The sequence below is a fragment of the Trichoderma evansii genome (assembly GCF_050947405.1).
Source record: "Trichoderma evansii strain SZMC 28006 chromosome Unknown GGI43scaffold_5, whole genome shotgun sequence".
Taxonomy (NCBI): domain Eukaryota; kingdom Fungi; phylum Ascomycota; class Sordariomycetes; order Hypocreales; family Hypocreaceae; genus Trichoderma; species Trichoderma evansii.
In genome coordinates, this window is record NW_028145201.1 from 1,817,481 (window position 1) to 1,839,014 (window position 21,534).

The window sequence follows — 21,534 nt, forward strand, 5'->3', positions numbered from 1 at the left end:
GTCTCTCTCTCTCTCTATCATTCATTTTTTTTTATTTGTATATATAATATTTTTACCTAAGATGCATGACCATGACGTCTGGCTCTTCAACAACACGGCGAATCACCTCTGCGGCGCGAGCCATGGTAGCACCGTCGACAACGCGGTGATCGGCGCTCCACGAGAAGTTGGTGACGTGTTTCTTGACCACGTTGTCGTTCTCGTCAAAGGCCGGCACGGCGCGCATACGGCCGATGCCCAGGATGGCCACCTCGCGCTCGACGATGACGGGGCTCAAGTATGTGCCGCCAATGTTGCCAATGTTGGACACGGTGATGGTACCGCCGGAGAAGTCATTGGGAGTGAGCTTGCCCTGGACGGCGAGGTTCTGCAGGCGCGAGAGCTCGGAGGCGATGGAGAGGATGTTTTGCGACCCAACGTCCTTGATGACGGGGACGAGCAGGCCCGAAGGTGTGTCCATGGCCACACCGATGTTGTGCTGGGAGCGCATGATGACGGAGGGCTTGTTGGTGGCGGGGTCGATTTCGACGCGTGAGTTAAGGATGGGGAACTGGTAGAGGGCCATGGAGACGGCCTTGATGATGAAAGGGAGGTAAGAGAGCTTGGCGGCCTGGCCGGGGCCGGCGGGGGTCTGGGAGAGGACCTTGTTGAGGCGAGAGCGGAGGTTGACGAGGTCTGTGAAGTCGACCTCGTCGGAGTAGAGGAAGTGGGGGATGTTTAGTGACCTGGTCATGGTCTTGAACATCTGCTGCTGGGTGTTGGTGAGCTGCACTCTTGTTTCTGTCTGCACGCCAGGCTGGCCGCTTGGTAAGGGGGCCAGGCCAAATGGCTGTTGTGATGATGCGGGTTGCTGCGGCAGTGCGGATGCAGATTGTGAAGAAGCGGGCGCGCTGGCGCTGGCATCTCTCTGCTGTACAAACTTGTAGATATCCTCCTTCAAGACTCTGCCGTCTTTGCCCGTGCCGTCGATATCCAGGATATCAATCTTCAACTCCTTGGACAGATGTCGGACAGCGGGTGTTGCTAGTCCTGCCGCCTTGCCCTTGGGCTTGGGCACTTGGCTGTCACCTTGTGCCGGTGTATCAATTACAGTCTGCTCTGACCTTGACGGCTCAGGAGCTGATGCTGAAGCCTCCTTGCTCGATTCAGCGGCCTGAGGAGCTGCGGCATCCTCGGCGCCTCCCTCAATGTCGATGTCGACAAACGGCTTCCCCACCTTTGCCATCTCGCCCGTCTCGTAGTATAGCTTCTTGACGACGCCGGAGAAGCGGCTTGTGATTTCCACAGACGCCTTGTCGCTCTGGACCTCGCAGAGGGGAGAGAATTCCTCTACGTGCGCGCCGGGCTCGACGAACCACTGGATGACCTCACACTCGACAATGCCTTTTTGATTCCTCGTCAGCATCGGCCCATTGCCATTTTCGCACCATCTTGGCTAAGCTCACCTTCGCCGATATCAGCCAGCAGCACCGGCTTCACGGCATACAGTCTCCTCGACTCTGAGAACCACCGCGGGGAAGCCGCCGCAGGCGCTGTGTTCCCCCTTCCCATGGCCATCTTGCTCATGGCCTTGGAAGCCCCCCACTGCCGCCGCAGCACTCTTGATCCTCGCTGGAGAAACATGATTGTCTATAGAGAAGGGCGTGGAGTCTCAATCAATTGAACGGCACAACGGGACTGCAGATCAAAAAGAAGGAGAGGAGGGTTGAGGAGAATGACAATTTGATTTAAAAGCAAAAAGAATAAAATACTTCGCCGACTCTAGACCCGGGGATTTCTCCAAGGCCAAGCGTGGCTTCAGTCGGCATTGCGGTTGAAGCTGGATTTGTAGCTCCCCGCGGATAGCCGAAATCCTGGGGTGCTTATGGGTTTGGAACTCGCTTTTTCTGGGTTCTGGTGAGCAGCAGCACAAAGAGGCGCTAAACTGCTTTCACAGCTAGCAGCGCTCGGCCATTGAAAGCACTTTAGCGCTGCCGATGCGAACCCCGGAGCCGTGCGTCCTTCCGGGGCCGTAAAGAATGGAGCCATTGCTTGCGACAAGCCCAAATTTTTTTTCCGGGGCGCCAGCCTGAAAGCCCGCCGTGAACATAACCCCCCCGGCGCCGCAAGCCATGTCATCATCGTCAACACGGACGCTGGAGCTGGCCCTCAGTGGTCTTCTCCTCTCGAGCAGGAGATATGCTGCTGCTGCTTCATCGTCGTCGTGCGCCCGCTGCCAATGGCGTCGCACATTTACCGCAACTGCGGTGAGGGCCGCCAAGGCAGAGAAGCCCGCCTCGGGTGCCTCCATGGACCCCAAGGCTACCGTCGCAGGGACACCGATCGATGCACCACGAAGCTACGGAAAGCGAGTAGAGGGAGGGTTTACGCCGAAGCCACTGCCTCGACCAATTGGCATGGCACTGCCTCCTTTGCCGGGCGAGAACACTGGTCTTGATAGTCGCTCATTGCAGCAGCGCAAGGAGGACTTTGTCAACTATGATAAGCATCTAGCAAGACGCAAGGAGCTGTAAGGGGAACCAACATAACAAAACTACAATTCAAACATAATAAAGACTAGGTTGCTGACAATGAGGTGTTACTCAATACAGGACTGCCAAAATATCGAGACCATATTTCCGTGATTGGGGCAACCTGCAATACCATGAGGGTAAATCCTTCATCTCCCCGCCCCGTCTCTTCAAAGCCGAACTCTCCCTCTTCTTCCCCAACCTCTATGGCCAAACGATTCTCAAGAAAGACGTAAACCCCCGCGACACCACCCCCCTCCTCTCCGGCAGAGCATCTGTCGTATCCATCTTCAGCAGCCAGTGGGCAGAGCGACAAGTTGAAAGCTTTATATCAAAGGAGGCCAACCCGCAGCTTCATGAGGCACTTGAACGCAGTGGCGATGAGGCACAGATCATTAGAGTTAACTATGAAGATAACTCTGGCAAGGCTTTCCTTATCAAGCTATTTATGGGTTCGCTGCGCAAGAGGTTTCCGGAGAAGGACTGGGACAAGTATTTTCTCGTACGAAGAGGCATCACAGACGAAATTCGCGAATCAATAGGCCTGCTTAACAGCAAGGTTGGCTATACATATCTCGTCGACCACCACTGCAGGATACGCTGGGCTGGCAGCGGAACTAGCCACCCAGACGAATTGGAGGGTCTGAACAAAGGCCTACTGAAGCTGGTTGATGATATCAAGAAGGAAGCATTGCTGCCTGCAGCAGCGAGAGAGAAGTTGCCCGGTAAGCCGCATCTGGAAAAGGCCAAGAGTGTGTTGTAGAAATTTGGCATCTCTTCAAGTTTCTGCGCCTGTATAATTGGATGAAGAAGAAATAGTGCTATGGATCCTGCCATGTTGTACAAATAGACAAAAATAGACAAAACCGCTGATACCCCCCTTAACGCCAATGACATATGCGGAACCGGTGAATAATATTATATGGTTCCCCTTTTTATCTCAACCAGAAGAAGACGATGAAGCACAGCGCGATAAATGTTCCCATGATAATCCCATCTCTCCTCTTTCTCGATGTTATACGTCCGATTATTGAGTTGATACCTGGTACCTTGCTCGCCGCCATCGTTATCCTTCGGTTGATGCTCGCCAGAGTCTCCCTCTGCACAATGAAGCTGTCATTAATGGCGTACGCTTGGCTGAGGACGCTGTCTGTCGCATCGTGGCTTCGGTCAATGCGATTACGCTCGTCCAGCATATAATCAGCCTCGGCAGCTTCCGGGTTGTTCGCCCGATACTCGTCAATGTCAGATTGGACGTTGGTCAGGAGATTGGCGCGATTTCGGGCTTGCTGTAGCGTAGATTTAAGCCGGGTGAGATCGCGTCGGTGAGATGAGAGCTTCTCTCGTAGCAAGGATAAATTGTTCTGCTTGAGCGCAGATGTGTTTAGGGACGCTTCCGAATCTAGGAGCCGAGCGAGTTGGCCGATGACGTTGTCGCGCTGCCATCGTATGTTAGCTATCCACAGCTTGCCTAAGTTTGACATTTTGGTAATTCGAAAGACAAACCTTATCCAGCACTTCCTCTAGCTTTGCTTCTACATCTCGTTCCTCTGGTGTCGGTTTGGCCGGAATATTGGACGCAGTAGAGAATTGGGAGTAGGTATGAAACAGACTCTCTGTCTAAAAGGGCGAGTCCCATGGTCAGTCAAGGAGCTCATCAAATAAACATTCCATATTGGCTCAACTCTTACCTGATTTTCTAGTGATCGTGCCTGTTGGCGTAGCTGGGCCCAGCCAGCGTTTCCCGATGATGTGGCCATATTTGTCTGTGCAGGCGGCAGTTCTGTTAAGGGTGTCTCTGATGACGATATGGGAACATGCGCTGAGCTACGGGGATATGCCGACGCCCGAATCCGTTCGAGAGACGGCGGCAGAATCGCTCACCGCTCGGCGCTAGCATTACGTGAAAAGCACGGGACTACGCACGTGAGCGTCTCTCGCTACCCACTTTCGACCCATAATTATCTGGCCAATGAAAAATTACAAAGTCTTTCAATCTGGTGCACGCTCAGCCAAACCCTAGGGCAATTTTTCACCGACTCGGCAAACCCTCGACTAAATTCTTTTGGAGTGTTACGAACCATCGCGACATACGGACGGGTCACGGTCGAGGCAAACTTTTACTACCCAACTCTCGCAAATCACATCACAGACTCTCAAGATGGTGAGTACATACGGTCGTTGCTCTGAACGATGAATATGCCCTCTTTAGATCACAAAAAGAATACACGTCTCCCCTCTTGCTGGACGACTGTCCCTTCGATCTCGAATTTTATGCGCTGTCGTTCCGAGATGTCACATACGAAGTCGTCGACACCCCTCCTTATCCGTCAATCCGTCATAATCGCTCGCAATTTTTATTTTTATACAATGCGTCGGAAAGCAGGGTGCTGATTATTATGTGTTAGTCGACGGGAAAAGTTAAGGCTTCCCAGCTTTGGGGCAAGAACAAGGAGGAGTTGGCCAAGCAGCTCGGCGAGCTCAAGGCTGAACTCGGCCAGCTCCGCATCCAGAAGGTCGCTTCTTCCGGCTCCAAGCTGAACAAGATGTAAGGAGGAAACCCCCCTTTTCGCTGTCGTAATATTCGACAGTTGGCCAATGAAGAAATTGTTGCGGCTAACGCTTTTCCCTCAATTATAGCCACGATCTGCGCAAGTCTATCGCTCGTGTCTTGACCGTTACCAACGCCACCCAGCGCAACCAGCTCCGTCTTTTCTACAAGAAGAGCAAGTACCTGCCTCTCGACCTCCGCCCCAAGCAGACCCGTGCCATCCGCCGCCGGTTATCACCTGAGGACAAGGCCCGTGTTCTGGAGAAGACCAAGAAGCGCAACACTCACTTCCCCCAGCGCAAGTTCGCCATCAAGGTACGACATTCCTGAAGAAATTTCGTTTCAATATGGGTGGATCTGGAACGAAAAATTGAGGGGGAAAACTCTTTGGAAATCGATTACTAACTGACATTGTACTATAGGCTTAAATGTTTTAATTATGCTTTGGTTTACGAAGGGTCGTCGGGGTAGAATGGGGCATTGAGGCGCAGCATGCTTTTTTCCACTTGAACAAAAAAAGGGTTTGAATTGCATCGCATTGGCTCAGAGGGAATCCGGTCTGACTTGTACTTATTTCCCGGGCTGGGCCTCGGTCTGGGACGGAAGGCGTCCTGGATGGGCTTGCTAGGACAGCAGTCTATACCAACTAAAAAAAAAATGAGGTCACGATCAAAAATACTTGGGGCACAAGCGGTGTTCAGGCTCTAATTCGACTGATTTCGATGAACATGTGTCTTGGTGCCGGTGATGATACCAAAATATGATACTCTGTTTGCCTAAGGCTGTATGAAAACCGCGGCAATACTTGTTTCACGTGAAATTATCTGGTCTTGCTGCTACGTGATCTACTAACGACATGAGATACTTGATGTCCGGCAATATTAGACTCAAAATGTCGAGTGATGCTGGGATCAAACATGAACTAACAAGCGATACAGCTAATTCTTGGTTATTCATACGAGCATGGCTACAATTCTATGTTATCAACATACCCAATGGATCACACTCGCTCGGTTTTCACACCAAAAATAGGTGTTAGCGCCAGAGAAGAAAAAAATCCAAAACCACGCATCCATCGAGGGGGGTAAGATCGGAAAGAAACTCCTGTAAGCTCTATACAGGGCCAGATAACTATTATTTCCTAGCCCTTCAATGCAACAGACTGAAAAGGAATTAGATATCAATAAAATATATGAATTCATTGTTATCTTTGGACATGGAAATTATCAATTTGAATGAGTCAACACCTGGCCGACAATCCGCCCATAGATGAGCTGTCAGTTGGGTTGGCTCTCACTCAATTTTTTTTTTCATCTGAAAACCCACTATCGGCTCGCAGGTCCCTTTAGTTACTCGTAAGTGCCTCACAGCTCCAGCTGCATCCAATCAAGCAGCTAAGTCGTCACCATTACAACGCCAAAGCGCAAATCATTCCCCTCAACACCCCACCATAGGACCTGCGTTGCTACCCCGCTAATTTTTTTTTTCCATTTTTTTCTTTTGCTAACTGACGACATCAGCTCTTTTATATTTATATAAAAGGGACAAAAAAAGGAGAGCTTCTTTCTTTCTTTTTTCCTTGTCTCTGATTCAACTTCTATCTCTAGACTAATTCATATTCTTCTTCCAATTGTCTAGAAGAAAGAATTGCCCCGCCTCATAATGTCGAACCAGAAGATCGCCATCGTCTCCGTCTACGACAAGACCGGACTGCTGGATCTGGCTAAGGGTCTGGCCCAGCAGAACGTCCGAATCCTGGCTTCTGGAGGCACAGCTCGCATGATCCGCGAGTCTGGATTCCCCGTTGAGTATGAAAACATCCCAATGCCTCATCCTTGAATTTAAAAGGAACCAATTCCGGTTGAGACATGGACACGCGACCAAAAAAGAGAAGAGAGAGAAAGAGTCAAAAAGTGGAGGATGAAGCAAGCTACCGATAGCTCATGACAAGAGACAATATGAAAACTAATGCGCCACGGCGTATAGGGATGTCAGCGCCATCACCAAGGCCCCTGAGATGCTCGCTGGCCGTGTCAAGACTCTGCACCCTGCTGTCCATGCCGGTATTCTTGCTCGCAACCTCGAGTCTGACGAGAAGGACCTTGCCGACCAGAACATCAACAAGGTGGACTATGTCATCTGCAACCTGTACCCCTTCAAAGACACCGTTGCCAAGATCAACGTCAGCATCCCCGAGGCTGTCGAGGAGATTGACATTGGCGGTGTTACGCTCATCCGCGCTGCCGCCAAGAACCACAAGAGAGTCACCATCCTCAGCGACCCCAACGACTACGCCGGCTTCCTGGGCGAGCTCGAGAAGGGCGAGATCAGCGACGCCAGCCGCAACCGCTATGCTCTCAAGGCCTTTGAGCACACTGCCGACTATGACGCCGCCATCTCCGAGTTCTTCCGCAAGGAGTACGCCGGCTCAGGAGACCAGCACATGACCCTGCGTTATGGTGCCAACCCTCACCAGAAGCCCGCCTCTGCCTTCACTTCCAACCAGCCCCTTCCCTTCAAGGTTCTGAGCGGCTCTCCCGGATACATCAACCTCCTCGACTCTCTCAACGCCTGGCCCCTTGTCAAGGAGCTCAAGGAGGCTCTAGGCAAGCCCGCCGCTGCTAGTTTCAAGCACGTTTCTCCCGCCGGTGCTGCCATTGGCCTGCCCCTCACAGACGACGAGAAGAAGGTCTACTTCGTCAGCGACATCGAGGGCATCGATAGCTCCCCTCTTGCCCAGGCCTACGCTCGTGCCCGTGGTGCCGACCGCATGAGCAGCTTTGGCGACGTCATTGCCCTCAGTGACATTGTGGACGTTCCCACCGCCAGTATCATCTCCAAGGAGGTCTCCGACGGTGTCATTGCTCCCGGCTACGAGGACGCCGCTCTGGAGATCCTCAAGAAGAAGAAGGGAGGCAAGTACCTCGTCCTCCAGATCGACCCTGAGTACACGCCCGGCCCCATCGAGACCCGCACTGTCTACGGCGTCACCCTCCAACAGCACCGCAACGACGCCGAGATCTCTCCCAAGACCTTCAGCACCATCATCACCCCCAAGGACGCCGGTGCCCTGCCCGAGAGCGCCGCCCGCGATCTCACCGTCGCCACCATCACCCTCAAGTACACTCAGAGCAACTCTGTCTGCTACGCCGTCAACGGCCAGGTCGTCGGCCTCGGTGCCGGCCAGCAGTCCCGTATCCACTGCACCCGTCTGGCTGGTGACAAGGCCGACAACTGGTGGATGCGCTTCCACGAGCGCGTCCTCGGCATCAAGTGGAAGAAGGGCACCAAGCGCCCCGACAAGAGCAACGCCATCGACCTGCTCGTCAGCGGCGAGCTCCCCAAGGATGGCGCCGAGAGGGAAGCCTTCGAGGCTGTTTTCGAGCAGGTGCCTCCTGCTTTCACCGATGAGGAGCGTGAGGCTTGGATGAAGCAGTTGAAGAATGTCTGCGTCTCAAGCGACGCCTTCGTAAGTTTTTTAATTTTCACTTCATTATTGACTATAATGCTAATCTATAATCATCTTACAGTTCCCCTTCATCGACAACGTTTTCCGAGCAGCCCGCTCCGGCGTCAACTACATTGCCGCCCCCAGCGGTAGCCAAAACGACGGCGCCGTCTTTGAGACGGCCGAGAAGCTGGGCATTACCTTTGTCCAGCAGAACACTCGTCTGTTCCACCACTAAAGGAAGATGGAAAGGAGAAACACAGGAATTGAAATCAACAACGAAGGGGAAAACACCCCATTTGAAGGAAAAAAGGGAAAGAAAATCTAAAGGAGCGATCAAAATCATGTACAATTTTATCTAGACGTCATTCAAAAATTTAATAATGACTTTTTCATGCTATATTGTTCTGTGTATATTTTGCTTCCGATGCACTTTCTCCCTCTCCTGAATAATATGAGCCTGGAAGCAGTAGAAGCAGTGGAAGCAGTAGAAGCAGTAGAAGCAGTAGAAGCAGTAGAAGCAGTAGAAGCAGTAGAAGCAGTAGAAGCAGTAGAAGCAGTAGAAGCAGTAGAAGCAGTAGAGGCAGTAGAAGCAGTAGAGCTGGAATGGCACACTATTTCTTTCACTTTCGGTTTTTTGATGATTTCATTCAATGCAAATACACAACTCCATGGAGGATAGATATTAGCCAAGCGCGACCGATTCGTCCCGTGTACAACTGCAAAGTTTGGATGTGCTTTGTAGGGCCACCGAGTGCCCGTCAAGCTCTGGAACTGCGGGAATGTCAGTACATAACGTCAGACCTTAGTCGACGTCGCTTTTGCTCTTATCGGGCTGAACACGCAGTAGAGTGTATGTTGTCCAAAGTAGGAGCAGACCAGCTTCAACTTTTTTCATATTACGGTTCCTTCTGACGGGCTAAGGAAAGTATTCTTACTACTACTAATACTTGATCGGTCTCGCCATATCATGTCTCGCCGTGTCGTGTCTCGTGGGCTGTTTGTGCATCGTGAGAACTTCTCATTAAACTAATGCGCAGATCAGCACCGCATCAGTCACAGATCACGGGGTATATATGTCTCGTAAACCATGGCTTTGAGCTAAGGCACAGAAATAGTCTTGCTGAGCTCAGATGTAAGTGGGCAACGGAGGCACTCGGGCGTCTTTTAATGCAAGACGCTGTCTTTTCTTTTGGGGTAATATAAGACACTATTTTTTTTCCCTGTTGTTTGGATGTAATATGAGTCGTTGTCTCTTCTTTCGACGTAATATGATATACACTATCCTTTCGTATGTTTGATATAAGATACTACACGTCTAATCACGTATCACAGTATTACACTTCGATGTATATATAGTGCTGCGTTCTCCCCTCAACCATGGTGAGAATTTTTTTTCCAAGCAGTTCATTTACACAACACAAACTAGTAATCATAAAATCCCTTTCACCGTTCTTGCCACTCATCCTCGCCGTGAGCGCTCATGCCTTTGAACCCAACTTTGCGGAAACGTGCGATGATTTAAAGCTCGATCGTACATATCTCAAAGCAAGCTGTTCATCCACGATCTGGCGTTATAAGATTGCAGCCTCCCTCAACCTGAATGCCTGTATTGCGAGTGGTGATGATGGAAAATTAGGTGTAAGATACCTTATCTCTCCACTTTCTAATATACAGCTTAATACTAATCCCTTCCAGTGTCAGCACAAGTAGGTCATGAACGCTATTCATCCTTGGGCATTAACTCGCTAGTATCAGCGGCGGATATGCAGAAAACTGCCCACATTGTGATCTTATCAAGATGGACGCCTTGAATGTACATGCCCCAATGATAAGAGAGAAAAAGTTAGAAGCATTTTGAATCTTGGTAAGTTCGGATCTCCTCCTTGGTGGTTAGATTAAACAACCCGCAAGTGTTTTCTAACCTAGACTGTTCATTAGATGACTGCTTACACAATAAGAATGGAGACCTCGGGTGTTATTAAGGGCGCTGAAGAAAATCGCATAATATATAAATATTACATAATCATGTATCCGAGTACTCGATAAATGGTATCAATCACAGCTATCAGGTGGATCAGAATCTATTAGCGTTAGCAAGTGTTGGATTTGCAAATAAATACATATGTATTCAGTGTCAAAGCACTTTGCTATCGGAGAATTGTCTCTCATTTCTCATATCAATATCTAGAGAACTAACATCTAGATCGAATTTATAGCACGTTATTCTCTCCCTGTCCCTTAAACTCCCATTTCGTTTTTTTTTTTATTCGCCTTTCAGTTATTGCCGACAAGATTTAACGGGCCGGCTGCCTGGTCCAGTCCTGATCCCCCCACGTTGCTTTTTCCTCCAAAATCGGTATATATATTAGCAAAGTTGTATAGAAAGCAGCCGAAAAAGTTGATAGTTGATAATGTTGTAATACTCGCTCATACATGAAATATGTCAACGACGTATAAATAGGTAAAAGGTCGATGTGAACATGAAAAAAAAATCATTCAAGAGTGAAATACTCCCAAGGGGAATGAACTTTTAGGGTGAAGAGCAAGCTTTGATCCCTTGAATTATATATTATCAAGGTGCTTTGCTTTAATAATGAGCAGGCTTTGTAGCCTAGGGTTTCCATTCTCGTCAATGGTATACGAAACGATGCCGCCTCAAGTAGCAGCCAGACATCGTAAGAAGATAAAGCCATTTGAGCTATTTCGCCCTTCTTTTGCGTCAGATGAGCCAACGCAGATATCTAGTTGCGTGAAGGCTGTAAGAATTGTCGCCAGGATGTACTCGTGCCCTTGTTTATGCACTTGCCGAAAATATAGGCTGCTTCACCATTTCCTTTTTTTCCAGGCGAAGTTGATTTGCCTTGGCTATTGATTCAGCTTCTTCTGGCTTGCACTTGTGATTGCTGTGCATATGGCGCCTTAGCTGATCTAATCGATGGAAATCTTTGTTGCAAATGATGCAGACATGGGAGCCCCTGTTGTTGTGGGTTCGGCGATGCTTTGAAAGATTGGATGACTCTCCAAAAGTCTTGCCACATATATCGCATACCAATGGTTTGTAGCCAGTATGTGTTCGCTCGTGCATGGCTAAACTAAGAGTCAGACAAGTCCGCTATAGAAAAGTAGGAATATGCAGTCACTTACTGAGTGCGCTTTGTTGTTTGAAAGCATGCGTGCATCCTGGAAACTTGCACTTCCAAGGCTTTTCGCCCGTATGTACTCTCATGTGTTGATCAAGCGACTGTTTTGCTGAGAGCTGCAGGCCACAGATGGAGCATTTAACAGGTTTATCTAGCAATTGTCAGCACCCAAGAAGTTACCTAGTGCCGTAGTTGGCAAAGCAAATCAATTCACTTACACCCTGTGTGAGTTTGGATATGACGTTCCAGCTTGCTCTTTTGGCCAAAGACAGTTGTCCTAGTACAGTTGTCCCATTGACAACGAAACCCTGGACGTTGCCGCGTCATATCTTTCAAATGGTCATTCTTTGTGTGCGTATGCAGGTCGTTTGCATCTTTAAACTGCATTCCACAGACTTTGTCACCAGCTATCTTCCACTGGCAAATACAATCGACGGCGGGCCCTACATCTGCAGCTAAGGCCGCTATTGATACTTTTTCGGTTGATTTTGCCTCAATAGCTAGTTCCTCTGGTTGTGCAAGAGGAGTAGTTGCCAGTGACGTCGGAGAAGGAGGAATTGATGAGACCGCAGACAGGTTTTGGATGGAAGAATTTGAAGGAGAAAACTGTGGTCCATTTGTTGAGGCTGTGTTAAAAGAGTAAGACGAGATGCTCGAGCGGCTGGGAACAACAGAAAACCGGTCTTCTGCCTGTGTTGACTGGGGTAGACCAAAAAGGTCCGAGTTTAGAATATACATTTGCCAGTGGTCTTCAAATATATGGCTGGCCAACTGGTCGACTGTGTTGACCTCAAAGCCACACGCAAAGTCTTCTGAATTGTGTGTCAAGCCATGGCTCAGGGCATCGCCATCGACAGCTCTAGGAAGGTTACATTTGGGGATAGCTAGGTTGAGATGATCAGCCATGCATGGACGAACATGATCCACAGTATTCCGAGGATCGTGGTATTGGAGAATATGCGATGCGAGAGAGTTGTCTTGGCCCATAAATTCCAGAAATTGTCCGGCCAAATCATCGCCGGCAGCTGTTCCCAAAAATCCCTGCGATAGCGTGTGGCTACACGTCGACCCTGGGAAGCAAGAATGTGATTCAAAGTTTGAATCTGGGTGAAGGTGTTGGAATCCGTCTTGTGTCAATGCCGGGTGAGTGTCTCCTATAGAAGCGAGAGCTGCTGCCGCTTCCTTGTCACCATCTGACATGGCTTCATCAGGGAAATGGTCGAGCTTAGCAAGCCCTGTGCAATTAGCATCTGTACAGGGCGTAGCAGCGTTTTCGCACGTCTCATCAAGGCAGAGATCTTGACTGTCTTCACGTGCTTCACCGCATTCGTCATCATCACAGCACACTCCATGACCTGTGTCTCCGCATTGGCTTGGGCAACTTATACTGCAGCCGGAAGTGCATGACACTACTGATATACAGTCATCACAGTCCACCTTCGATTTAGCCGGTTTATCCTGCGGCTTGTCGGAATAAAGATGAGAAGTATCGGCAAACGCATTATTGAAATAGCTCATACTGCTGTCCCAGGGATAGGCGACCTCGGAAGCAGAAAAAGAAATGTCTTGGTTAGGATTGCCATGCCGGTCTTGCGAGTTTGCTTGAGCGGCGTGGCCCGAAAAAGATGCCATGGCGGAATGCATTGGCAATGATAATTTTGTGAGGTCTTTAAGAGACTTGAGTTCCTTGAAAGGATCGGCAGAAATCATTGATTCTTGAGGATCCAGGCAGGAGTCGCCGCGAAGAAAGTGACCTAGTGAAGCTGCTGCTTCCGCCGCGGCTGCTGGGTCGAGTGCGCGATACTGCTGATTTGCATCTAGATATGGCTTAAATTCGGATTCTAAGTCGATTTCAAAGTTGTGAGGGGGGCGAATAAGGTCCATATGAAGGCTAGAAGGCAAGTGGTCATCGTCCATGCTCTACTGAATCGAGACTTTTTTGAGCTGTCTACAAAGGTGCATCGTCATTAGCTAATCTGAGCCGCGGCGGCGCCGGGGAGGAACAAAGGCACTAGGAATCTTACCCGAGAGGAGCCTCGCTTTGTGAGGAATGCGAAAGAAGGGGTGAAGGGGTGTGAAAAGTCTAAAACCAGGTGTCTGGGAGGGGTCCTGGGAGATAGAGAATCAAAAGCAGCCGAGATATAGAGTTTTGTACAGGCTGTAGGGCGTGGAACGGCGTGGAATCGAAGCTGTCAAACGCGGCTATGTGGGAATGTGCAGAAAGGCTGAGGGAAAGAAAGGGAAAAAGGAAAGGATGTGGTGCACAAGTCTGCAGTTGTCCCAGTCCCAGTCCCATCCTCGAGGCTAGAGAGATGCTCCAATGTCGTGCGCAGGCACTGGCGCAGGGAAGCAGCGCCCGCCAGCGGTTGTGGCCCTGTAGCTGACCAACAGGGCGAGAACCTTGATGGTCTGCTCGTCGGGGCTGCTGCAACTTTTATGTGTTTTTTTGCAGCGAGCTGGGCCCCGCTGTAAATCTGGGCAGCGCTAGGGCGCTTTGGGGTAGCGGCGCAATCTCAGCCCGCTGCAGTTCCTGGGATGCTTTGTGGACGTGCCGCTCCAGCTCGTGCCTTGCCCAAAGGCGACATACGATTGGGATAAAATAGCCTCTTTGGGTAATACTTGATCCAGATAGTATTTTCTCAATAGTATTGCACTACTACTGCTTCAAGATGTGCAGAAACACTGCGAACCCGCGAAAATGTGATGATTACCTCAGCAGACGCATCCTAGCTTTACTCTATAAGCCTAGTATTCCAACAGATATTATGGTTGTAGAATTCCCAAATACACAGCATCATCGGCCCGAAAACGGAATTCACCCGTTAGGAAAGCTAATAAAGCTGTATAGATTATTATCACAACAAATAAATCTCTCATTTCCTCCCTCCGTGTGCAAAAAATACAGCATTTGCATCGCAATCGTCTGCTCTAGGGTAGCAATTTCCCGTCCATGGAGCTATAGCCAAGAATACCCCGCTTAAGACCCTGCCACCACTTGCAAGCCCCAGTCTAGCCTGGCAGTGACGTCTCCCCTTCAAACAGACGCCAGTCCAGTAAGCTTCTTTTTATTTCCAAACCATACAGCAGCCGGCGCGCCGCATCGCTTAAGTGACCTTTTATTGCAAATCATTAGCCGTCGCATCGGATGCTGCCCGTGACGCAACAATTTTATGAATTGCTAACTTTTTAAAAGCAAAAAGATATATATCATTATGAGCATTAGACGCACCTAGAGCCCTCCACTGCCTTTGCGACCGCCGGCCCATTTCCCAGCGTCGCGTAACCTCTTTGCGCCAAGAACAGCCTACCACAATCCCGCGCAACTCCAAAAACCCCCGGCGCCAACGTCCAACGTCCAACGACCAACTGCACTCAACTTCCTCCCTACCTATATAACCCACCCCCTACCCCCTACTTATAGCCATGGGCAATATCTGCGGCAAGACTGAATCTGAACCGTCTCAGCCCGGCCGCCCCCTCGGCTCGGCTCCGCCCCCGGGTCCGAAAACATCACGCGTCCCCCAGAAAGTCGGCGGTCCTCCACGAACACTGGGCGGTGCTGGCAGCAGCGGCAGCGATGTTGGTGGTGCGAATACGGGCGATCCGAGCGATGCGCGAAGAAAAGCTGCCGAGGCGGCCGAAGTGAGAAGAGCAGACCTTTGCCTTGTCCAAAGTTGAAAAGTTTGACAGTGACTGATTCCTTTTTCTTGGCAGGCTCGTGCAAAAGCCTCATCAAAAGGCGGGAAACTCCAGTCGCAGCTCAACTCGCAGAAGAAGCAAAATCGATCGAGTACCCTAGCCGAAGCGAGCAAACAGGAACGTCTTATTCGAGCAGCAGACCAGGCTGCCCTAACAAATTGGGATTAGCGAGCTCACACTCGTACCTACATCCTACACATTACACACATGCCTGTTTTATGTTGGCCCTACTCTTTGAAAGATACCTTGCGCCATGTCATGCGAGCGGAGCGGAGTAGTGGACACGGAACTTCAAGAGAAGGATACTGCTCTGATGGAGGCGCGTGAAGACTCGGTATCCTGCTACGAGCTCCTCTTCCCCCCCCTTTGACCCGAATTTTCGTCATCCTGCAGTTGTTGCTCTTTTAATTTTTGTTTCGTTTTTATATTGTACTGTTATTGTAACATTACATCTTGGATTAGACACATCCAAACACGTTCTAGAAGAGCATGCGAAATGGAAAGCCTCAAACATGCTTGTATATAAACTTATCAGCATAATTATACTTATTCACTTATACCCATACCAACCCAGACGCCCTTTCGTCTCTCTTATATATATAATTAATTTGGAATAACAGCCTTCCCTTTTTGCGCCCTATTTTTCTCATTACCAAATTTACAAAACTTCTACGCACACCTGAAACCTAGTAAAAAGCTCTAGGCCTAAGTGACGGTGTATCTTCCGCTCGCCGGCGCTCTGTTGTCCGCATCCGCAGCAGCAATGGTGCCTTCTCTCAGAAGCCTGGTCATCTCGTTCAAAGCACCCGCTACCACAAGCTCAGTATCACCCTCAATGAGAATATACAGCTTGGGCTCTCCTCCAGGTGGCACTTCTTTCCCGGGAGGATAGAAGCTGCCCTTGGTCGTAATAGATGTTCCAGTCGCCTCCAAAATCTTCGCCACGTTGGTACGATTGGTGACGGCCCATCTGGCCTTCTGGGGGAAGTCGTTGATTTCCAGCGTGGCATGGAAAGCACCAGCGTCCGGACCCTTGTTGTCGATGGGTTGGCCTGAGCGAAGTTGACCAGCTTTGCCGAGACGGCTGTTGATGGCACTGACAGCGGAGCTAACCTTATCCAGGGGATCCTTGGCCTTGTCACCTGTGGCAGCAGGTTGTGCCGCTTTGTTTGCGCCGCTTTCTCCTGTTTCGGCTCTGGCAGATTCGCGGGACTGAACGCCAGAGGCCGCAGCTTTGATGGCGTTGAGTGTCTTTTCAATCTTCTTGTCGTCCTCCTCTTTCTTGCCCTCTTCTTTAACCTCTTCTTCTTCACCCTCTGCCCTATGTGTTTTACGTTCTCGAAGGCGAGCTGCCTCGCGTTCCTGGTCCAGACGGTCCAGACCCTTTCCGCCAAAGCCGGAAGAGTCCTTCGCCTTGCCCGACTTGACCTTCTCACGATGAGACTTTCGCATCTCATTGAGCCTTTCTGGAACAGGTTGGTCACTTTGCTCCAAGGCTTTGGCGATACCGGGTGCGCAATTCTCTTGTTCAGGGGTTACAAAAGTGACTGCTGTTCCCGTATTTCCTGCACGGCCAGTTCGTCCGGCTCTGTGGACATAATCTTCCAAGTGATTAGGCGCGTCGTAGTTGATAACAAGCTTGAGCTGCTTGACATCCAAACCACGAGCGGCGACTGATGTGGCGATAAGGATGGGCACTACGCCTTTCTTGAAATCTGAAATGGTGGAGTCGCGATCGACTTGGTCCTTGCCTCCGTGAATGGACATGCAAGGATAACCCTTTTGCATCAGCTCCTTGAGTAGATCATCCGCTTTCTCCTGTCGCTCCACAAATATTAACGAGCGAGCATCTTCATCCTTGTCATAGAGCTCGCCTAGCAACTCCAGAACACGGACAAACTTTGTGCTCTCCTCTCTAATCTCCACAATTTGCTCAATTTCCTTTGCGACGACGCTGCGGCCACCCACGGTAATCTCAATGGGACTCTTGAGTACCTTTTTGGTGAGTGAGTCGATGAGGCGTGGCATGGTAGCTGAAAATAGAATTGTTTGTCTATCAGGTCGCATGTTGGCAAAGATTTTCATAACCTGAGGCTCAAATCCCATGTCAAACATTCGATCGGCTTCATCGAGAACCACATAAGTCACCCGTCTGAGGTTGGTAACTCTTCCTTGATTCGCAGCCAGAAGATCAATCATACGACCAGGAGTGCAGACAATAATTTCAGCACCACGCTTGAGCTCAGCAATCTGATCTCTGATGGGAGCTCCTCCATATGCACAAACGGCACGCAGGTTCATCATCTTCAGGAAGGGCTTGCAATCTCTGTGAATTTGCGTGGCCAGCTCTCGCGTTGGTGTCATAATGAGCCCAATAGGGCCATCGGTATCCTTGAGAGGCTCTTGATCCTTGATATGTCGGAACATGGGTAGCAAGAAAGCCATAGTCTTTCCGGATCCCGTCTTTGCTACACCGACGACGTCTCGACCAGACATCAACGAGGGAAGGGCCTGCATCTGAATTGGCGTGGGCTTTTCAAACCCGAGGGTACTAATGACATCAAGAGTTTGACGGGTAAGACCACACTGGGCCCATTTCTGAACGGGCTTGGGGACGTCTTTGCCATTGACCTTGATTCCATCCAGCTCCAATCGCAAATCGGTGACATCTGCTTCAGAAAGTGAATTCAGCTCTGCAGGCTCGACCCAGAAATTCTTGCGGATAGGCTGCAAGTCAATCTTGGAGTAGTCAACGCTTGGAATATCCTTCTTCTTGCGTTTACTCGCAATGTTAAGCAGGGCATCTGCATTCGGGTCGACTTGATCTTCGAAAGCATAATCGTCCTCTGAGAAATACGCCTCAGGCTCTTGCTTCTTTTTCGTCACCAAGGCCTTTTTCGGGGGGTTCTTTGTGGTCTCTGCCTGTTTGAGATCATCCATGAACGCCTCCAGAGGATCGATTTCGTCTTCCTCATCGACATCCATAGACTCTGCCGGGGGTTTACTAGCAGTTTCTCCGTTGGTGGCATGCTCACCATTAGTTTGTTCCGCAGCTTGGGTTTCAGCATCCTTCATCTCTTCATCAGCCTGGTTCTCAGCTTGATTTTCAGCTTGGTTTTCGGCTTGAAGACGCCTTTCGTGAGCAGCACGGGCGGCGGCGGCGGCCTCTTCTTCATTTTCAGCGAAATTGTCGCCATCCGATTCATCATCCTCATCTTGGTCAGCGTAAGGAGTATCATCCGCTTCTATAGGGAGAGTAGGGAGTTTGGTGAGCTGTCGTTTGGTTGTGACCTCCTCATCCATGTCCAGCTTTCGCTTGCTGCTGAACTTGTCTCCTTCAGCATGAGACCTTCCAAATCCAAAACTGCTAGTCTTAGCGCGATTTGTGGGCAGCGCGGATGCTTGATATTGCTTGTTAGCGAGAGTTGGATCCTGAATAGCAGATGTTGGAGTCTCACCGGTAGGTGCTTGCTTCACGGGGGCAGGAATGCTTCCTGGCTGAATATCTATAGATCCCAGAGCCCCTTTAGTAGAATCATTTGACTTCTGATGACTGGCAGACTTCTTTGCAATCGTTTTTGGATCAAACTTGCCGAGATAAGGTTTTGCTGGAGATGCGCTACCCGAGTCAACAGGGATCGGCGAAGCTGCAGACGATACAACGGGTGATGGCGCAGCCGTCGATCCCTCTTTGGCTTTTTTGTCCATCTCAGCAAGAAGATTTCTTGTCTGGCTAGCATTCACTTCTTTTTGCTTCTGGCCCTCGAGCTCTTTCTTCTTCTTCCATGCTTCAAGCTTGGCGAGTCGCTCTGCCTTCTTATCGACCTCGGGCTGTGCCGCATTCGCTTTGGTCTTTTGAGCCTGTGATATGTCATGAGCTCTAGTTTCCTTATCCAAGGCCAGAAAACGTACCTCATCAACTCCATTCTTGCCACTGTCGGCCAGCGGAGTCTTTCGAGATCGGCTATCGGCACGGCTGCTGCGATTGTGAGAGTCAGCCGTACCCTCACGACGGCTTCTGTTTCTAGAGTCGTCTCGCCTCCTATAGTCATCTCTGCTGCGGTCTCGTCTTCGGTCAGGCGAGCGGGCCCTGGGTGGGAGTCTCTCTCTTGATCTGGCGCCACGGCGATCGCGTGGACCTCCGCGGTAGAAATCATCGTCTCGGCGATCTATGGAGCGGTCTCGTCGGCGAAAGCTATCGCGGTCGCGATCGCGGTCACGGCCACCGCGATCTCTGTTGTCTCTGCCTCGGTCGCGATCACGGTATCGATACTGTTGGTTGTTCAAGCTTCTGTCAGACTCAAACCCAGGTGCATGGTAATTGCTCATTTTAGAGCGGGAGAGGTAAGATCTCACATCCGGGCTGCGCGACCTTGAGCGCCGGCGAGAGTCCCTTCCATCGTCTCGGCGGTCTCTGGCATCCCGCCGGTCGTCATCTTTCCGGTGGCGGCGCGAGTTGTAATGGCTGCCTGCAGGACTTGGTGAGCGCGAGTCTCTTGGCCGAGCCATTGTTGTGGTCTCGCAGGCTCAGTAAGACACTACGTTGTGCGAGTACTACTTTTGTTTTGTCTTCAGGTGATGCAAGACTCCTTTCTCCTCTCTCTTCCTAGTGGCGGTTTGAGAAACGCGAATCGAATCCGAAGTTGGTCCAAACGATGTATTGATTTTGATCGAGGTCGGTCGCAGAATCCAGCAGATCAACCAATTCAAACAAACACACAGCTCGTCTGCTAAAATTCAAAAATGCTGATGCAATCCGAAAGGCGGTATTGGATGAAACGACGGTTGGATGTTGACGGAGGGGAGTTGATGTGCCGTCACAAGTGTTGGGGTTGGAAGAGGCCCGCTGAAAAGTTGCTTGAAGGCAAGACAGCCGAGCTTCAGCCGACGGAGTTCAGCGCCGCGACGATTTTACAGCGCTAATCCCTATCTGGTCTCAGCAGTTCGTCGCGCTCTCACTCACTCAATCTTGGATCTGCTTTCTCGTCAAAGCCAGTTTCATCATTCTAAGCACAATGGCCGGGCTTGTTGGATATGCAAGCTCTGATGATGAAGGAGAAGATGAACAGCCTCAATTGCAGCAGGAGACTGCTCAGGTATTTATAAATGTCGAGCTTGCGTCTGCGCAGCAACATTTTGACTAACACGCTGATAGGTCGCCGCACAGGCAGCAGCTCCTGATGCCGATGAGGCTGAAAAGGATGAGCCTCGAATAAGCGAGAACTCTCGATCAGAATCTCTACAGCTCAATGAGGGACGGCATTCTAAAGCTGAATCAGAGACACTGGGGGAATCTTCATCTTTACCGAAACAAGACTCTGATCACCAGCCACCACCACCTACTATCGGCCCCTTGCTCCAGAGTGCTGTTCTCCTGGGTCCATCTCTCCCACCTGCCGACGCCTCCATCACAAATACCCTCCCAGATCCGGATGAATCTCAAGAACTGCCTGCATCTCCGTATTCATCAAACCGCGCTTTAATACAAGACCTCACTCTCCCCTCCGTACCTAATCTTGATATCCCACCTTCGCCACCAGGCTCTCCTCCGGCAGGGGCCAACAAGAAAATTGATCAGTTTCTGCAACTCAAGAAGAAAGGCGTACACTTTAATTCTAAGCTTGAGCAGTCTGCTGCGTTAAGAAATCCGTCATTAATGGATAAACTGCTGGACTTTGTTGGTATTGACGAAGTTGGCCAGTACGAGACGACGCTCCCAAAAGAATTGTGGGATCCAAGAGGATTTCCAGAATGGGCGTTCAGAGACAAGTTGAGCAAGAGCAGGGAAAAGTTAGCCAAGGAGAAGGAGGCAGATCGAGCTGCTGGTGGTCGAACAGTCGTCGATTTTGTCCCGTCAAATTCTTCATTGGGCGGAGCTGCTGGTGGCGTATCAGGAGGGCTAAACAGCAGGGGCGAGAAGCGCAAAGGGGCCTGGAAATAACGACTATGACTACATATATAGCGACGGCATGGATAAATACGAGCAAAGGTATGGATGCAAGGAACTTATTTAACAACTAAAGCAAAAGCATATAATCTGTTCAACAGATTATACAGACATAGCAGGGCTGGATAAACCCCTCATTAATAAATTGCGTGGCCATCGGCGGCCCTACACTACCTTAAAATACAAACATCTACATCGAGGTATCATGAATCAAATGCGTTGCGGCTGAGGACTTC

At 50.1% G+C, this 21,534-nt stretch overlaps 8 protein-coding genes across 8 annotated transcripts; 4 read left to right on the forward strand and 4 right to left on the reverse strand.

The window, feature by feature from the left end:
- Positions 1–52: 52 nt before the first annotated feature.
- On the reverse strand, positions 53–1,623 carry GGI43DRAFT_421789 (2-oxoacid dehydrogenases acyltransferase-domain-containing protein; the record flags this gene model as incomplete). The annotated part of the gene is made up of 2 exons (XM_083208011.1): positions 53–1,383; positions 1,446–1,623. The coding sequence occupies 2 exons, from the start codon at positions 1,621–1,623 to the stop codon at positions 53–55; spliced, it is 1,509 nt and encodes a 502-aa protein (XP_083062995.1).
- A 135-nt stretch (positions 1,624–1,758) lies between these two features.
- GGI43DRAFT_321135 (ATP10 protein-domain-containing protein) lies at positions 1,759–3,359 on the forward strand. The gene is made up of 2 exons (XM_083201854.1): positions 1,759–2,509; positions 2,592–3,359. Exons 1-2 carry the CDS (start codon positions 2,112–2,114, stop codon positions 3,271–3,273), a joined length of 1,080 nt encoding a protein of 359 aa, XP_083062996.1. The 5' UTR covers positions 1,759–2,111; the 3' UTR covers positions 3,274–3,359.
- Positions 3,360–4,391, reverse strand: GGI43DRAFT_321129 (vesicle transport V-SNARE protein). The gene is made up of 3 exons (XM_083201853.1): positions 4,202–4,391; positions 4,017–4,130; positions 3,360–3,949 (listed from the first exon to the last, which is right to left on the reverse strand). The coding sequence occupies exons 1-3, from the start codon at positions 4,268–4,270 to the stop codon at positions 3,446–3,448; spliced, it is 687 nt and encodes a 228-aa protein (XP_083062997.1). The 5' UTR covers positions 4,271–4,391; the 3' UTR covers positions 3,360–3,445.
- Positions 4,392–6,723: 2,332 nt separating this feature from the next.
- GGI43DRAFT_421790 (cytidine deaminase-like protein) lies at positions 6,724–8,747 on the forward strand (the record flags this gene model as incomplete). The annotated part of the gene is made up of 3 exons (XM_083208012.1): positions 6,724–6,869; positions 7,048–8,530; positions 8,592–8,747. 3 exons carry the CDS (start codon positions 6,724–6,726, stop codon positions 8,745–8,747), a joined length of 1,785 nt encoding a protein of 594 aa, XP_083062998.1.
- Positions 8,748–10,764: 2,017 nt separating this feature from the next.
- On the reverse strand, positions 10,765–13,752 carry GGI43DRAFT_321243 (uncharacterized protein). The gene is made up of 4 exons (XM_083201856.1): positions 13,677–13,752; positions 11,871–13,596; positions 11,657–11,803; positions 10,765–11,599 (listed from the first exon to the last, which is right to left on the reverse strand). Exons 2-4 carry the CDS (start codon positions 13,567–13,569, stop codon positions 11,307–11,309), a joined length of 2,139 nt encoding a protein of 712 aa, XP_083062999.1. The 5' UTR covers positions 13,570–13,596; positions 13,677–13,752; the 3' UTR covers positions 10,765–11,306.
- Positions 13,753–14,700: 948 nt separating this feature from the next.
- Positions 14,701–15,788, forward strand: GGI43DRAFT_321404 (uncharacterized protein). Its single transcript, XM_083201858.1, has 2 exons — positions 14,701–15,294; positions 15,367–15,788. Exons 1-2 carry the CDS (start codon positions 15,076–15,078, stop codon positions 15,517–15,519), a joined length of 372 nt encoding a protein of 123 aa, XP_083063000.1. The 5' UTR covers positions 14,701–15,075; the 3' UTR covers positions 15,520–15,788.
- Positions 15,789–16,056: 268 nt separating this feature from the next.
- GGI43DRAFT_432934 (uncharacterized protein) lies at positions 16,057–20,226 on the reverse strand (the record flags this gene model as incomplete). The annotated part of the gene is made up of 2 exons (XM_083209666.1): positions 18,810–20,226; positions 16,057–18,752 (listed from the first exon to the last, which is right to left on the reverse strand). The coding sequence occupies exons 1-2, from the start codon at positions 19,858–19,860 to the stop codon at positions 16,057–16,059; spliced, it is 3,747 nt and encodes a 1,248-aa protein (XP_083063001.1). The 5' UTR covers positions 19,861–20,226.
- A 140-nt stretch (positions 20,227–20,366) lies between these two features.
- On the forward strand, positions 20,367–21,292 carry GGI43DRAFT_382129 (HCNGP-like protein-domain-containing protein; the record flags this gene model as incomplete). Its single annotated transcript, XM_083203212.1, has 2 exons — positions 20,367–20,447; positions 20,507–21,292. 2 exons carry the CDS (start codon positions 20,367–20,369, stop codon positions 21,290–21,292), a joined length of 867 nt encoding a protein of 288 aa, XP_083063002.1.
- Positions 21,293–21,534: the final 242 nt, after the last annotated feature.

What these genes read in the sequence shown, in the direction of transcription:
- GGI43DRAFT_321135 (XM_083201854.1), top strand. Translation starts at nt 2,112, where the DNA reads ATGTCATCATCGTCAACACGGACGCTGGAGCTGGCCCTCAGTGGTCTT. An exon ending in CTAGCAAGACGCAAGGAGCT is followed by an intron (nt 2,510 to 2,591) that starts GTAAGGGGAACC and finishes TACTCAATACAG; the next exon opens with GACTGCCAAAATATCGAGAC.
- GGI43DRAFT_321129 (XM_083201853.1), bottom strand. Translation starts at nt 4,270, where the DNA reads ATGGCCACATCATCGGGAAACGCTGGCTGGGCCCAGCTACGCCAACAG. An exon ending in CACGATCACTAGAAAATCAG is followed by an intron (nt 4,131 to 4,201) that starts GTAAGAGTTGAG and finishes TCGCCCTTTTAG; the next exon opens with ACAGAGAGTCTGTTTCATAC. An exon ending in TAGAGGAAGTGCTGGATAAG is followed by an intron (nt 3,950 to 4,016) that starts GTTTGTCTTTCG and finishes ATACGATGGCAG; the next exon opens with CGCGACAACGTCATCGGCCA.
- GGI43DRAFT_321243 (XM_083201856.1), bottom strand. Translation starts at nt 13,569, where the DNA reads ATGGACGATGACCACTTGCCTTCTAGCCTTCATATGGACCTTATTCGC. An exon ending in TATCCAAACTCACACAGGGT is followed by an intron (nt 11,804 to 11,870) that starts GTAAGTGAATTG and finishes GACAATTGCTAG; the next exon opens with ATAAACCTGTTAAATGCTCC. An exon ending in CAAACAACAAAGCGCACTCA is followed by an intron (nt 11,600 to 11,656) that starts GTAAGTGACTGC and finishes CTCTTAGTTTAG; the next exon opens with CCATGCACGAGCGAACACAT.
- GGI43DRAFT_321404 (XM_083201858.1), top strand. Translation starts at nt 15,076, where the DNA reads ATGGGCAATATCTGCGGCAAGACTGAATCTGAACCGTCTCAGCCCGGC. An exon ending in AAGCTGCCGAGGCGGCCGAA is followed by an intron (nt 15,295 to 15,366) that starts GTGAGAAGAGCA and finishes TTTTCTTGGCAG; the next exon opens with GCTCGTGCAAAAGCCTCATC.